General features: G+C 37.4%; 1 protein-coding gene across 1 annotated transcript in view; it reads right to left on the reverse strand.

The window, feature by feature from the left end:
* The window catches only part of ADCY2 (adenylate cyclase 2), a 197,480-nt gene that overhangs the window by 6,623 nt on the left and 176,444 nt on the right, over nt 1–14,413 (reverse strand). The window contains exons 19-23 of the mRNA XM_079301150.1: nt 13,933–14,017; nt 8,210–8,368; nt 3,794–3,940; nt 2,602–2,709; nt 481–595 (exon numbers count right to left, since the gene is read on the reverse strand). Coding sequence (XP_079157276.1) covers nt 481–595; nt 2,602–2,709; nt 3,794–3,940; nt 8,210–8,368; nt 13,933–14,017 — 614 coding nt within the window. The remainder of the gene's footprint in view (nt 1–480; nt 596–2,601; nt 2,710–3,793; nt 3,941–8,209; nt 8,369–13,932; nt 14,018–14,413) is intronic.

Consider the following 14,413-nt stretch of genomic DNA (forward strand, 5'->3'; position numbering starts at 1 on the left):
GCAAAGGAAAGAGTGCATTTTTGTGTGCTTGCTTGAATTTAGTACATGTAAAATATCTCAAACTCCAGCCTCACTGGCCCCTTGTAGCTCTTGTCCTCTGAAAAGCCATTTATATAGTTTTGCAAAGCTCAGTCTAGAGTTTTCTTGTGTATTCTTTTGGTATTTGTGAACTTCAAAAAATGTATGGCTTATAACCTTTGTGGTAATTTTTACAGTTACCATAAAGACATTCAAAGCCACATGAATACATTTCTGTCAACTATTTTTTAAATAGAGATCCTGCCCTTTTCCAAGTCAAGCCTTGAAATTTTCTAGGGGTTGATGGGCAATAGCACGTAGGCTGCTTTTAAGCAGGGTAAAGATGGTGCTATTTCCTATCAGGGCCCTTTTGGTCAGTTCTAGTACTATTTCAGTCAGCTGGTTTGCACTGAATTGTCCCCCTTGTCCATGATATTCTCCTAAGAATCCTGTGATACTCACCTACTCGTAACTTGAAGTCATTGAATGAATGCTTGTTTATGACATCCAGTTTTGCCACCAAGGCAAATGCAAACTCCACCATGGTTCCTATGTGCATATACTGTCGTTCAGGTTCCTGGTTTCAAAAGACAAACAAGCAGTGAAAAATCATTCTTGTGAGTCTTGGCTGATGTGAAAATACAAAATATGCTGAACGCTTGAAGACACTTAAGTGCTTAGGGATGTCCTAGGGTCAGCAGGCAGATGCAGAGAAGTAATGCAGAAGGTGATATCCTGTCCAGCATCAGTTAGATCAAACAATGGCCAAGACACAGGATGCATTTCACTTGTGTACAACCAGGCAGTGGTAGATCCAAACCATGCCTAATCTAAAATTTTGATTGTCAAGTGACTGATTAGCTGCTATCTAATCCCGCAGGCACTCAATATCTATGTGCACCTAGAATTTGTTAATTCATTTTCTCTGTGTGTGCTACTATTGTATTCCCTTTCATTATAAATAATGCTTGTGGTCAGCCTCACAGAGATTCTTTCCTCTCACTGTTGCACAGCTCAGCACCCTTATAAAATGCTTAAGATCCAGTGAAATTCACAATTTTAAGTATTCGTCCACTGGTCTCATCTTGCAGATAAGCAAGTACCTCTGAGAACATTTAACAGACCTGAAAATGACTAAAACACAAGGGGAAGAGGGCAACCCCACTCTGCCCTTTTATTTACAAAGCCTATACCACTTACCAAGGCTATAGACTTAATCTCTCCTCATACTTAACAAAGTAACCTGATTTTAAGAGCTGTTTTTGAGTCCTTTCAGGCTGAGGAGAAAATTAATTTTGGTGTCCCATAGCCCAAGATAGGATCCTGACAAGTGAATGATTTCATAAGACATGGACTCATCAATCTCTATGAGAAATTACTGAATCTTCCCTATTTCTTGAGATAAAGGGATAGAAGAGATGGACAGCTGACAACTTCAGAGATGATTCATGGAGTGCGTGCATCAGCCTGGTGTGGGACAGTAGTGGTGCTTGCCGGAGCAGCTGTTTAGATAAATGAAGCCTGTTTCCTTTGGAGTTCACTCCTAGCTAAAACAGATGGTTTCCTGTTCAGCTGATATATTCAGACCCCTTCCTCAGGCATTTAGTCTTCCTTGGATGCTTGTTTTAAGCTGGGGGTGGTTCCCAGCAGTATGTCTAGCAGTCAGTCACTGCCACACTAGGTACTGCAGGATCTGTGCATCTTTGGGAATTTGGAATGAAGGCTGCTGAGTCCTGGTGGATTTCTTTTGAGAATGTGAATTAAATCACCAACAGAATGCTAAACTGTGGATCTCCTGATTGTGGAAATAACTCAAATGATAAATTTCTTCCATTTGTGATTGAGAGCTCTCTATGTCTTCACATCTTCAGGCTGCCGTTCTGCATTTTCTTCGTCCCCTTCACCTCCCTGTATTAAATGTCAAAGCTAATTTAAAATAATTATTTGTCCTCAGGATCCTTAGGGTATACAGTTCATGTGGTAATTGCTTGTGTTTAGAAGGAACATGAGTTTGGCAAGAGCACATTAATCCTTAGCAGACTGTTGATTCTTAATTGCTGTCTCTCTGTCGCTAACCTGTAGTACTCTAAAGATCATGGCAAAAGCAAGGTTTTTGAATAAGCTATGAATTGCTTCTCTGAACTGGATTTCCACTGACTGCAGTTTCTATTCCTACCATATTAAGTAAACTAGAAGCAAAGGAACATATTCTCAATACTGAGTCTAAAGGTTCTATAAGTGTATAGCTAGTTAGTAAGGCAAATCATCCCTCCCATTAATTCTTGCAATCTGTGGTGTGCTCTGTAAATCCAGTCCTGATACAGCACATAGGAATAAAATGCTGTACTGTGTTTAGAGTAGAAGGCCTGTTTTAGCAAACACAGAGGTGGCATTTTCAAACTGCAACATGAAGAAAAATTCACAGAGACTACTAAAGTATATACTTGTCCAGTACAATACAATCTATGCTAATAAGAAAAAACTAGGCCACATTATTATACATAACCTGCAGCTTAATGAAAAAAAAAAAAATTAGCCTTTATTTGAATATGCTTTTTATCAAGCAGAAACATTTTCCTGTACCTGACACTGTTCTTGGTTGGGTGTAGCACTCAGTCCTGTAGCTGCCATGTAAGTGCTTCCAATGGTTTTTATTTTTTCAACTCCACTGAATTTTGGCTTTGATAATAACTGTAAAACAAGGACATTCATTATTCAGATCAGCAGCCCTGTTACTCAAACATCAATCAGAAAATCAAGTCTTAGAACAGTTTCTGTATGGACCTTAAATGGCTTCATAAATATATACTGGATGAAGGACTTAAGGGTGGACAAAACAGTGGTTAAAGAACTCCAATGAAAGAGAATTTGTCATCTAAAGTACCTTTTTACTATGAAAGGGATGAAATTTATAGTAGTGAGAATAAATTCCATTTTATTTTACATACAGCTTTTAAAAGTCAGTAGACTTTGCACTCATGTGATATTGGAATTGGATCACCAATGATCCATCACTGGATCATGCCAGCCAACAGTTAAGCTTTAGGCAGCTTTCTGAAAGTAAGCATCTTTTCCATGCCAGTGGAATAGTCCATTTCCATGGGACTAAAATCCAAGGATTTTACTTCATATATCCCAGTTTGTTTTGAACATTGGACACCCAGTGCTCTCCAAATGGGTTTGTTGCTAAAATACCCTTTATAGCTGCAGGTCCACAAATCCAGACTATGCTCTCTGAGTCATGACACGATTTTAATACCTTTTACTAGTATCTTCATCACTAATAACTTCCTTATAGAGAAATACTGTTCCCAGTGAGGCTATTATAGATGTCCTTTCCCAATCCCTCTGTAGTCATGCTCTCTACTTGCTTCTGACTTCAGAGAATGGAACATTAAAACTTTTACAATCCTTTGATTTGCTTGTGTATCAAATGATCAGTGCAGATCAGGTATAACACAAAGTTATACCTGACTTTAGACATTCGTATTTAGAATCTGTGGGTAATATTAATACTTTGCATCTAATGTAACTGCCTGAAGAGCTGCAGTTGAAGGGCAAAAAAAAAATACACATAGGATTCTCATTATAGCAAATCAAAAGTGATTGACTATGATGTCAGATGATTTATCCCACATAAATCTCCTTCTCCTTTAATAATCCCTGTAAGTATTTTCTGGCAGCTCTTCCACTCTCCCCTTCAAGTATGTTTTCTGACTGTTGCATATAAGTCAGTAAGATTGAAACCATGCCAATCACTGCTGTAGGTACATACATCATCGAAGTCCGCAATGATCTCATTTAGCAGCCTGAGACATTCCAACCCTTCCTTATTTACATCAGATTCTGTGTAAAATTCCTTGAAATCCGGAACAGAGGCAAACATGACACAGACACAGTCATATGACTGGTGATACAGATCCTGTCCAAAAGAAAACAGAATTAAAAAAAAATTGATTATACCCAGCTGTAAATAAGTTTCCTTCTTAACATGCCGTGTCCAGGAGCCAAAAAGAGAGGTGCTGCAATAGTTGGAATGCCTTAGTATGGATGTTGGATTTTATTTGCATTTAGTTGCACTCAATAATTTAAAACAATGCATAAACCTATTCATAAAAGAGACTTAGCATTTAAAGCTGAAAATGTTGCAATGTTTTTTTTTTTTTCTCCTGATCATTAACTCAGTGAAAAGAAATGCTCACTATTTTTTTTAGATAGGGCCCATCTGACACTTCTTTTGAAGATAATTTAATCTGGCTTGCATGTCTGAAAATATATTTTGCAAAACAATATCTAATTTATTATTAGATGTTTGTTATTGTACTAACTAAAGAACTGAACCAAAATCACAAACTCAATGTACTACAAATGCACAATATGACCCTGATTGATAGTTCCTAACCTAAAATGACAGTATGCCTAAGAGGACAAAATAATTATCATTTCTTTTGCAAGACAAGGAGCTGGGGCAAAAAGGAAGAAGTCACCTGAACTGAAAATTACTTGTGGCACAGTCTGCACTGCCTTCTGTGACACTGAAATGAGAGCATCTCTACTCCACAGAAAGATTCTGGTGCTAAAATGGACCACCTCCCACTACCCCTTTCAGTTTCCTCTCCATTGCCCTTGAACGTTAGACTATTCTTCTTTCAGGACAAATTCACATCCCCCAAAAAAGACAGAAAGAAAGTTTATTAAACTAACATTTTAAAAAGAAATAGTATCTATACACAAAAGTAGACACAGCAATAAAAAAGGCTGTTATCTACTTTAATGTAAAACTACCTTCAAGCAATTATTTGAGTAAAAAGGGATTTCAATACTCACATGGAAAGGATTTATTCTGTGAGTTCAAGAAGCATAAGATATCATTTCCCTTCTTACTTAGCAAAGCTTGGGTTTTACAATTTGACAGTCAATGTGTCCTTTTGGAAGAACGTGGTGTGCCTGTACACAGATGTGCACAGACATAGTGGATCTTTACTGCTGATATATAACTAAAAAATAAGAGAACTGTGGGAAAACTGCTGACTGCTTCATCCCATCACAGGTGTGAGGGAAGTTTCTGGGCAAACATGAAAATGATGATAGACAGGGAGGAACACGAGCAGCTGGAGGAGATAAATTATTTATTACTACATTTTTGTGCCTCCTGTATTTTCTAAGGATTCTATACTCATAGCATGGCAGAAGCTCCGCCACCACTGTGTGCTGTATGGATGGAATATATTGTTGTGATTCACAGCTCAAGTTGTTATTTTCTTATAGCGCCATGATTAAATTCAGATTTCTGACTGGAGACTCTGCTGTGGGAAACCCAAGGGTCAGCCAGTAAGGAAATCTGACTGTGAGTGTGTGGTATGTGGGGTACCTGTTGGCTCACTGGAGATGCCCACTGTGAAGGGCATTTGGTCCCAGCTCTGATGGTGTAGATGTGACTGCCAGAGTGGCGCCAGCATGGTCAGATGGGAGTATTTCCTTAACCAGGTACAGAGACCACATTCTGTGGTTAACTCAGCTTTACTTCTATTTCCTCAGATCACCTTCCCTGTAACTTCATTTCAATTATAGCAACTCATTGCCCTCCTTCCTGTCTAACATTGGGGCAATATCCATCCCCACTAATGCTCAATAACATAGCACCATCATGGAAACAACAACAAGTAGTACTATTTAAAACCAGATGAGTAGTAATTGTGACTATCACAATAAATTTCGGAGAATTTTAAGGAGCCCTCCCCATCTAGTTTATTTTGATCATAATAGTAATGGATGTTACAATCGAGTGCTTTAATTTTCCTGAGAGTTCTCTTGGAACCGTACTCTCCAAAATGTGTAGTTGGAAAATTAAATGCAATACTATTCTAGGAAGGAACAGCTTTTCTTATTTTAACAAAAATAAAATCATCCTGTCTTTTGCATTCAGTCTTGTTTTTTTTCCTCTTTAATAACATCTGAAATTCTCGAAGTAGGTTCCTTTTACTATCCCCTCATCTCCAGTGCCTGAAGATCTTCCTAGGATAGAGAAGGCAAACCAGTCCAATTCTATCCCTTGGAAGGGTATGGTGGTCAGCTTCTCTGGGGCAGAATTTTTGCTCTCAGTAAGGTTCTAGCTCCATCCTGTAGCTAATAAAGCAAATTCCTCTTGCTCAGTGATGGGCTTGCCAGTTAGCTTGCAGCACAAAAGCTCCTAAGCACTTTTTACAAATAGAGAATCTAAAGGATAAAAGCATTAAGGAGAAAACAGCAAAAGCCAGGTGCAGATATATTTAATCCTGGCCCTGTTTCCTGCTTCATTTTAGATTTGACCCTGTCTTTCAATTGGAAAAATAATCTGTCTTGTATCCAGAATGCAGACTACAAGCAGAAATCCAGCTCCAGAGGTTCTGGTAAAGCAAGCAAACCTTTATTATTTGCACTGAAGGAACTTTGCTTTTGATGTATCAGCATTAGTCAATGTATATCCTGTTATAAAAAGACCTTTGTTGGTCATTTGAAACTACAGTCCCACTGCTCCCAGTTAGCATTCATGCACTCACTTTTTCCCTTTTCATTTCTTCTGCCTGCTTTTTAGCAGCACATTTTGTTTTCCCTTTTCTCCATATAGCTGCATGCGTAAAATACTAAGGGGAAGTCATATTTTGAAACAGAATATTTATCCATTTTCTTAATCTCAGAATCTGTTTCAAACAGAAAAGAACACATGTAAAACTACACTAACTTGAATGTTTCCAGCTAAGGAAAATGTGGACAACTTTCAATATTGTATCTGTTGCCATAGGTATCTGCACAGATAACATATAACTTCTTTAGGCGTCTCTACATACACAACCTTGCTGACATTGAAACAAATCTAAAGACTTAACAGATACTTATATTCCTGAATACTTTCAAAGATTTGAAAGGACCTTCCTTTGAAAACTGTTGAAAGGAACAAGACAAGGAACAATTTGAGTTTGTTGGGTTTTTTTTTTTTTTTTTGGTTTTTTTTTTGTTTTTGTTTTTTTTTTTAATGGATGTCATTAAAATCACATCAAATCATTTTTACTTCACCTGACATGATGAATCAAGGAGCTCAGCACATTACAATTTCTGTGCTTCATTAAATGAAATAAACTCATTCCAACCAATCTTGAAGGGTGACAAGACAAATCCAGTAGCCAATATAAAGGTAAGCAGATGGTGTTGCTCTGCTGGGGAGCTGAGGTGGAGTAGCACATAATCAAGAAAGCAATCTCCTGATGGTTTGCTGTGTTTAATGCCTTAACTGAGAACTGGAGCTGAGTCAACTTGGTTTTCAGCCAAAATCTTCACTGCATTCAATGGAACCCCACAGCAATTTTTGTTTGATGTTAGCTACCAAATGAGTATTTGCAGGGAATACTTAAGTATTGAAATGCAGTCTAGATTTGGACTGCTTAATGCAAACTACAGTGAAAGGGAAGACGTTGTCTTTTTCGGCTCAGGAGATCAAAAATGAATCCCTAAATCTGCCCTCTGCCCTCTTTTGTCAGTTTTGAAACAATTATTCAAACTCTTACATTTAAGATCTTTATAGCTGTTACTCTCTCTAAATGATTTTTTAAATCTATATATATTTTAATTAATTTTTGCTTTATTATTACTGTAAAGGAACATTAGGAGCAGATCCAATTTCCAGCAAAGATGGATCTTTTGGGTGACTTTGCTGGTGCTTGGATTAGGTCCATTAAGGAGTGAGTAAACAGGTAATTCAGTGTTCAGAACATCTTTCCAGAATTAACACAGCCCCTGTTTCAGGGAAAAGGCTGATTTTCACTCCAATAAACAAGCTCTCCAGTGAACAGAAGAAAATTCAGAACCCAGTTGCAACTCCACTCTGATCATGGAGGAAAAAGTATCTGAATGCAGATGATTTAAAATTAAAACTCATGTTGATTCAACCATTCTGTTCCTCCTCCTCCTCACCTATTTTTACCATCCTTCAATAGGCAAAGTACTTTGCCACTTATGAAAATTTCACCTTTTTATTTCAGGGTATTATGGTGCATTCAGTACAGTAAAGCAAACCTTACAGGAAGGAAAGGGGAAATGAAAAGGACTGTCAATTTATATTTTCACTATAAGGACCTACTGTTCATAACAGCATTAAGTGATATTTCAAGAGTGCACTGCATTCTTACAGAGTAGAGGATATACAGAGACAGCTGACCTCATTCTTCAGGTTTCTTGCCAAGAAGTGTTCAGCTACGTGGGCTGGAAGCACATTCTCCAGAAGCACCCGATTTAGATTCTCCATGGTTTCAATCTCCTCCCGCTCTTTTTTGAACTTGTTCTTCCACAGGAAGTCTAACCTACAGTAATATTCATTCTGTTACAAGAGGACACAGAAGTAAAGAAACAATAGGCATCTTGTCCTGCTGGAGTACAGGTTTAAGAGACAAAATAAGCACAGTACACACCCCCTACAAAGCTATTACTTGGCTACTCAAATATAATTCCAGGTCCCACATAAGTCACACCCCAAGCATACAGTTTGTGATATACATTTTATCAAATCCAACAAAAAGGCCCAGGAGAAAATAAGTTGCAAGGTGCCTTGAACAATGGAAGGTTTATTAATCTACTCTCAGACTTGAGTAGAAATTAATTCCATAAATCAAACACTGTACTGGAAAAAATTATAATTTTGCAATTTGATATTATTTTGTAAGTGCAGAATTTCACCTGAAATAATGGGCATTTCAGGAAGACACTAACTTTGACTAACTTGAATTTATGCCATGCAACCAGCCTGGCAAGAAGAAAACAGCCTATTGATATATAAGCAGTATATAAAATCATGATCAGATTATCAAAAAACAGTCAGTTGGGCCAACTCAGTTGAGTTTTGGTTTTGTTAGTTGCTTTTTTTTTTTGGTTGGTTGGTTGCTTGTATATTCCTATCTGTAATACTTTATCCTGTTTTTCTTTTTGTCCCAGAGTTTTTATAGTAGCATTCTACTATTAAACAACAATACCTGGAACTATATGAAAATATGTAACATCCTTGGAGTATCAGTATGTTTTGAAATCCAATTTCACTAGAAAGGTAGTGAAAAATTAATAAAACTGCACTTTTGTGGAGCTCACTGCACTTCCTTTCAATATTGTGAATGTATTGTCATAAATCCTGTGGCATTATTTCCACAGTAAAGACTCCACTGGCCTGTCTCATTTAACCTGATAAAAATCAAGAGCTATTTCAACATAGTCCTAATGGTATAACGTTGTCAGGCAATCTCAGTGAAGACTATGTTATTAACCAGGAGAATATTATTATGATGGCAATCTTATTATAGAAAAATTTAAAAGTGCTAGCTATTATTAGCAGTCAGTAAGCAATGACATAAAAAATGAGTAGTCCTTCTGACTGGACACTGGCTGTCACAGCTCAAAATGATTCATAGGTAGTTTACTGAGATCACAGCCAAAGATAAGAGTAGAAAGTTGAAATTAGATGGTAGTAAAATGATTTGGCAAGCTTTTAAAAGGCAATGAAAGACAAAACTGATGAAGCAAAAACTGTATCTGCCAAATACTTGCAGGATGAAAAAACAGTAAGAGGAAAATTCCTCCACTTAAATGCACAGAGAGAAATATACTCAGGCTTCCTTTGAATTGGTTGATAAGGAGCAGGTACTATTTAAATATTTAATTACAAAACTGAGAGGGAACATCTATTAAATCATTGTTAATATACTCTCTTTATGCTGATACCTGTACTACTAAGGACAGAATGCAGACCTCAAATGCACTGCAAAGGTAACATTCTGGCTATTCTGACTCAAAGGTGACATTCTTCTGAAAGTAAAAGGGGTCTCAACATCTTAGAATGGATCATGCTGCATCCCAGAAATCTGGACTTTGAATATCAAATAAACAAACAAGCTAAACATTTTAAATTAATATATGTAACTAAATTATATTTGCAAACTATAAGCAGAATAAGAGTGGGCAGAGACTTAAATACTTGTACAGACAATCATAAAGGTCCAGAGTACCTGAGAAGAGATTTCTGCAGGAATTCAGAAATAGGATTGTATTGTTACCCTGTCATTGTGCCTGTATGAAATGGCAGTTATCAGTCCTATAAAGCTTGAAGGTCATGAAAAGGGATTTTTTCAGAACTGTCCACATGACACAAAATATGTGCAGCCACTTTTTTAGAGTGTCTTTTATATATATATGTTAGATATTTATACATCCAAGAACTTAGATTAGTATAAATATAAATGCACATAGATTGTAAATTCAAATGCCACCAACTGTATTCATGCAGAAAAAAATCCAATAAAACCTTGGGATGTCAAAATTCTTGGCATAAATTGACAAAAATAACATGGATGCCTGCTGAAATTAGATATCCATACATTGTACCAACTTTGTATTGAAAAGAAAAGGTGGTAGCTAAGTAAAGTTTTCAAAAATATGTTTCTTCTTTAAAAATTAGTATCAAACAGATAATTTATTTACTATCTTGTTATTTACTGAATTAAATTTAGGCTGCTCCAAAAAAGGGCAAAGAGAACTCGGAGATCAGGAAAGAAAAACTGGAATGTATTCTACAATTTGCTTTGAAATTAGAAAAGTCAGCATATCATATTTCGAAAAGAGAAAAGCACTGCTTATTAACTTACTTTGAGAAACTTTTGGTGGATATCCTGACTAGTCAAAACAGACAGCATTAGAGAACTGACAAGTGATATGGATATAAGGCAAGTCTTTGGAAAAGAAGGAGGAACAATAGAGAAAGGTACTTTGTAAAAAAACAGTGAATGCTAAGGAAAAGAGCTATTTAGACATACTGGCTAAAGCTGATACAATTGGAAGAATTGACATACTTTCTGTAAACATGCCTCCATCTACTACAAAGAAGTAAGTGATCATGTGACTAGCAGTGAAATTTGAAATAAATTTTCATTGAATTCTCTCAGAAGAAGCTCTTGAAGAGACTACTTTGTTTAAAAAGAGAATAGTTCCCTCACAAAATAAAATCTCACTAAAAACCAGAACAGAGACAACAAATAAACAGTTTTTACAGCTCAGAGAAGCTGCCACAAACACCTCAGCAGTAAAACCACCAATGAAATTGTGTGGATAACTATGATATAATCAATCATGGAAAAAATATACAGCCAGCCTACAGAGTAAGGGGACACATAACATTTTAGGTACTCTTGAAAAAGGAATTCACAGGCTATGTCAATACTGGATTCAAACCAGATCATAAGAGAGATTTAGTGCTCAACAGTGTTTAGATGTGAGCACACTCCTTACACAGCCCATTTGGATTCTCCTGGGAAGGGTGGAAGTCGCCATTCTCCACACATTGTCTGCCCGTCACCAGCCCATTATCAAGTGACTCTCGGGACCTGTTTGCAGGGTGCATGAGTCACTTCACACTCAGTGTCAGGAAATGGTTGTCGCCTATGCTGGCAGGGCCAGCAAAAAAAAAAAACAGTTTTTTTTCTCCACCTCACTTTTGTCTGTTCACTCCCATTCTTCTGGCACAATCATTGCTGGGCCACACCATAAATTTTGAAAATAGATCTGGCTCAAAACCAACCATGTCTGCAGGGTTAATTATTAATCCTGACCATTTCCCTATTTTGATCCACTATACATCTTCACAGTGAGCTGTGCCAGTACAAATGAGGAAACAAAAGGATAAGAATAAGCAGCTGAGGGAAGGTCTGCTTTTTCCAGCAGTGATGCTATCTGTGCAGCTAGAAGAATTAAGTAAGCCATTTCATAAACCATGAAATGATAGTAATACTAACTCTCCCTCTCCTCATCCCCACTGAACCAGAGGCACTTATCCCTTGACTCTGCTTTTGATTCAGGAGCATCATCTCTATGACTGGTGATGTGCATGTTCACAGAGCTAGGCTTGCAGGAAAGCATCTACTTTTTGTTGGATGAACTTTTTGTTTACTCGTTCTGGGGACAGAGGAGCACCAATGGCGGCTGAAGAGGAGTGGAAAGACCATCCTTTTCATCAGTGGCTATTATCTTTAGCATTTTTAAAATAATCAGATATCAAAAGAAGAAAAATATGGATTAGCTGCAAAAATTGCAATAACTAACAGAGAAGTTACTTGTATTTTACCCTCTGTGGAAGAAGGGCAAGGAAGAACTTCACTTTATTGACACTGCCAAGACTCAATAGCACCCTGCAGGTACCACTCAATGAAAGTAGAAAAGAGGAAGTTTAAAAACAGAAAGACAGACACCGTTGCATGAATTTTTATCAAACTGTGAAATTCATTATCGGTGCTGGGAACACCAGGAAGATAAAATGGGTTAAAAAGGCATCAGACAGTGAAACAGAAAGGAGAACAGCCAGTAGCTATTAAACACAGCCACAGAAATACCAAGTTGCAGAAGGTGGGAAGTATATGTTCCTGGAAAGGTCACTCTATGCAGGTTGATTTCCTCTCCTTTTTCCAAGCATTTGCTACCATCAATATTACCAACCCTAACTTAAAATGGCAGGTCTTATGCCAGGTATTATTACAATTAGTTCACAATATTTTCCAGTAATATTTAGACTTTGTTTGAGAGCGTTTGAAAATGCAAAGTATTTTCTCCTTCTTTATGGGAGAATAAGTTACAAAAATCAAATACAAATGACTGAAAAGTTACAAGTAAGTGCTATCATGACAAGGATCTTGGACCTACAGCTTTGAAAAAGACTTTTTTCCATTATACGATCATTTCTTAGTTGGTATGACAGAGAACGCCTCTAGTTGTGTGCAAAACAAACTTTATTTTTGATGTGACTGAACCCACAAAGAAATATTCCCTTTCCCAGTGAATATTATATTCCTTGTCTCCTTTATTCAGGGTATTGCACCCTCTGCCTCTACCTGAAACTTGGGTTGACAGGAACTAAAAACTCTACACTGATGTGATGAAGAAGTCATTCCTCTATCTGAGGGAAAGTAGCTGTGCTCTAGACCCACTCTGTCACCACCATTAAATGAACAAACTCTAATGTGCTGCTGGTGAGAAGGCAGATGAAGAGTGTTATCTCTAAATCAAGAAGGATGTTCCACTACAATAAATACTGCAGAAACTGCCAGACAATAATTTTTTTGTGTAGTAACCTGTAGGGACTGCATGGCAATTTAAATGACAGTCATTGCCTTTTGAGGAATTGTAATGTAAATGAATGATTTAAGGACAGTGTGGAATGAAGTCCTTCCCAGGGCTGCAGTCTGTGAAAGCTCAGGCTGTTCATGAGATCTCACATGGATTGCCTCTTCCATTTCAGAGACCTGTCTTGTGCACTGCATTGTTCTGGCACAATGGGCTGGAATTGCAGCTTTTAGCAATGAATCCTGTACAGGCCTGAGGATTTAGAGAAAGAACTACCCTTGCATCTTCCCTCAGCTCAGTAAAGGGTAAGACCATCGAGATCACATTTGTTCTGGAAAAGCACAACTGGGTAATAAGAAGAGTAGCTTCCTGTTGGGTCACAGTTTTAGTGCAACCATGGCCTCAGCATGTGGTACACTTCTGTGTGCATGCTATATTGTTTCTGTGTCTGCACCAAATTGTAATAACTGTGAAGAAAATAGCTTGCAATTAAGCAGCCAGGGAGACAGCAGATGGATGCAGACAGATGGGAGCAAACCGGGAAGCTACGAGCCAGTATTGGTCAGGATGACAAGCAACAGCCACAGTGCACTGGCAGCATCATGCCAGTGATAGTTACTGGTGAGTTTTAAGGGCCCATTGGGAGGCAAGAAATAGTTCTATAGATGCTCCTGACTGTCCTTTGCAAGGGGACAGAATAGGACAAAGGTGTTTCTTTGAGAAGGTGACAGGCTGCATCTGGCAGCTGGCATTGTGTCCTCTGGTGCAGGTGCAGAGAAGTGTGAGTCTTACCTGTCTACCCAAAACCAGTAACGTGATGAAGAATATGAACAAGGAAATTGAGCCCATTGTCTTCAGGTCCTTCAGTATTCCTGGCCTATAAAATAAACACATAAGTAAAGCAAGCTGCTCATAATATTGAGCGGGCTGCTCAATATTATTTCAAGCACAAAAATAAGACCACCATTTATATATACTACTTTATAGTATGTAAACTGAGAACATTTAAATATCATATGGTATATTACTTGATGAAATACTAGTATATATATTATGTAGCTTTAATTACCTCTACTACATTCTTTGTAAATGTGCCTACATTTTGAATTCCAACAATAAGATGAGGATTTAGGAAAAATAATATCTTTTTTTACTTGTAAGTGGAGAGCATTTGTGGCTTATTCTATACAAGTATGATAAAAATAGATTTTTAATGCAATAACACTATTTACATTGTGGAGAGCTCGACCATCTCCAATGAATATGAAGAAAC

Source organism: Erithacus rubecula (genome assembly GCF_903797595.1).
Source record: "Erithacus rubecula genome assembly, chromosome: 3".
Lineage (NCBI taxonomy): Eukaryota > Metazoa > Chordata > Aves > Passeriformes > Muscicapidae > Erithacus > Erithacus rubecula.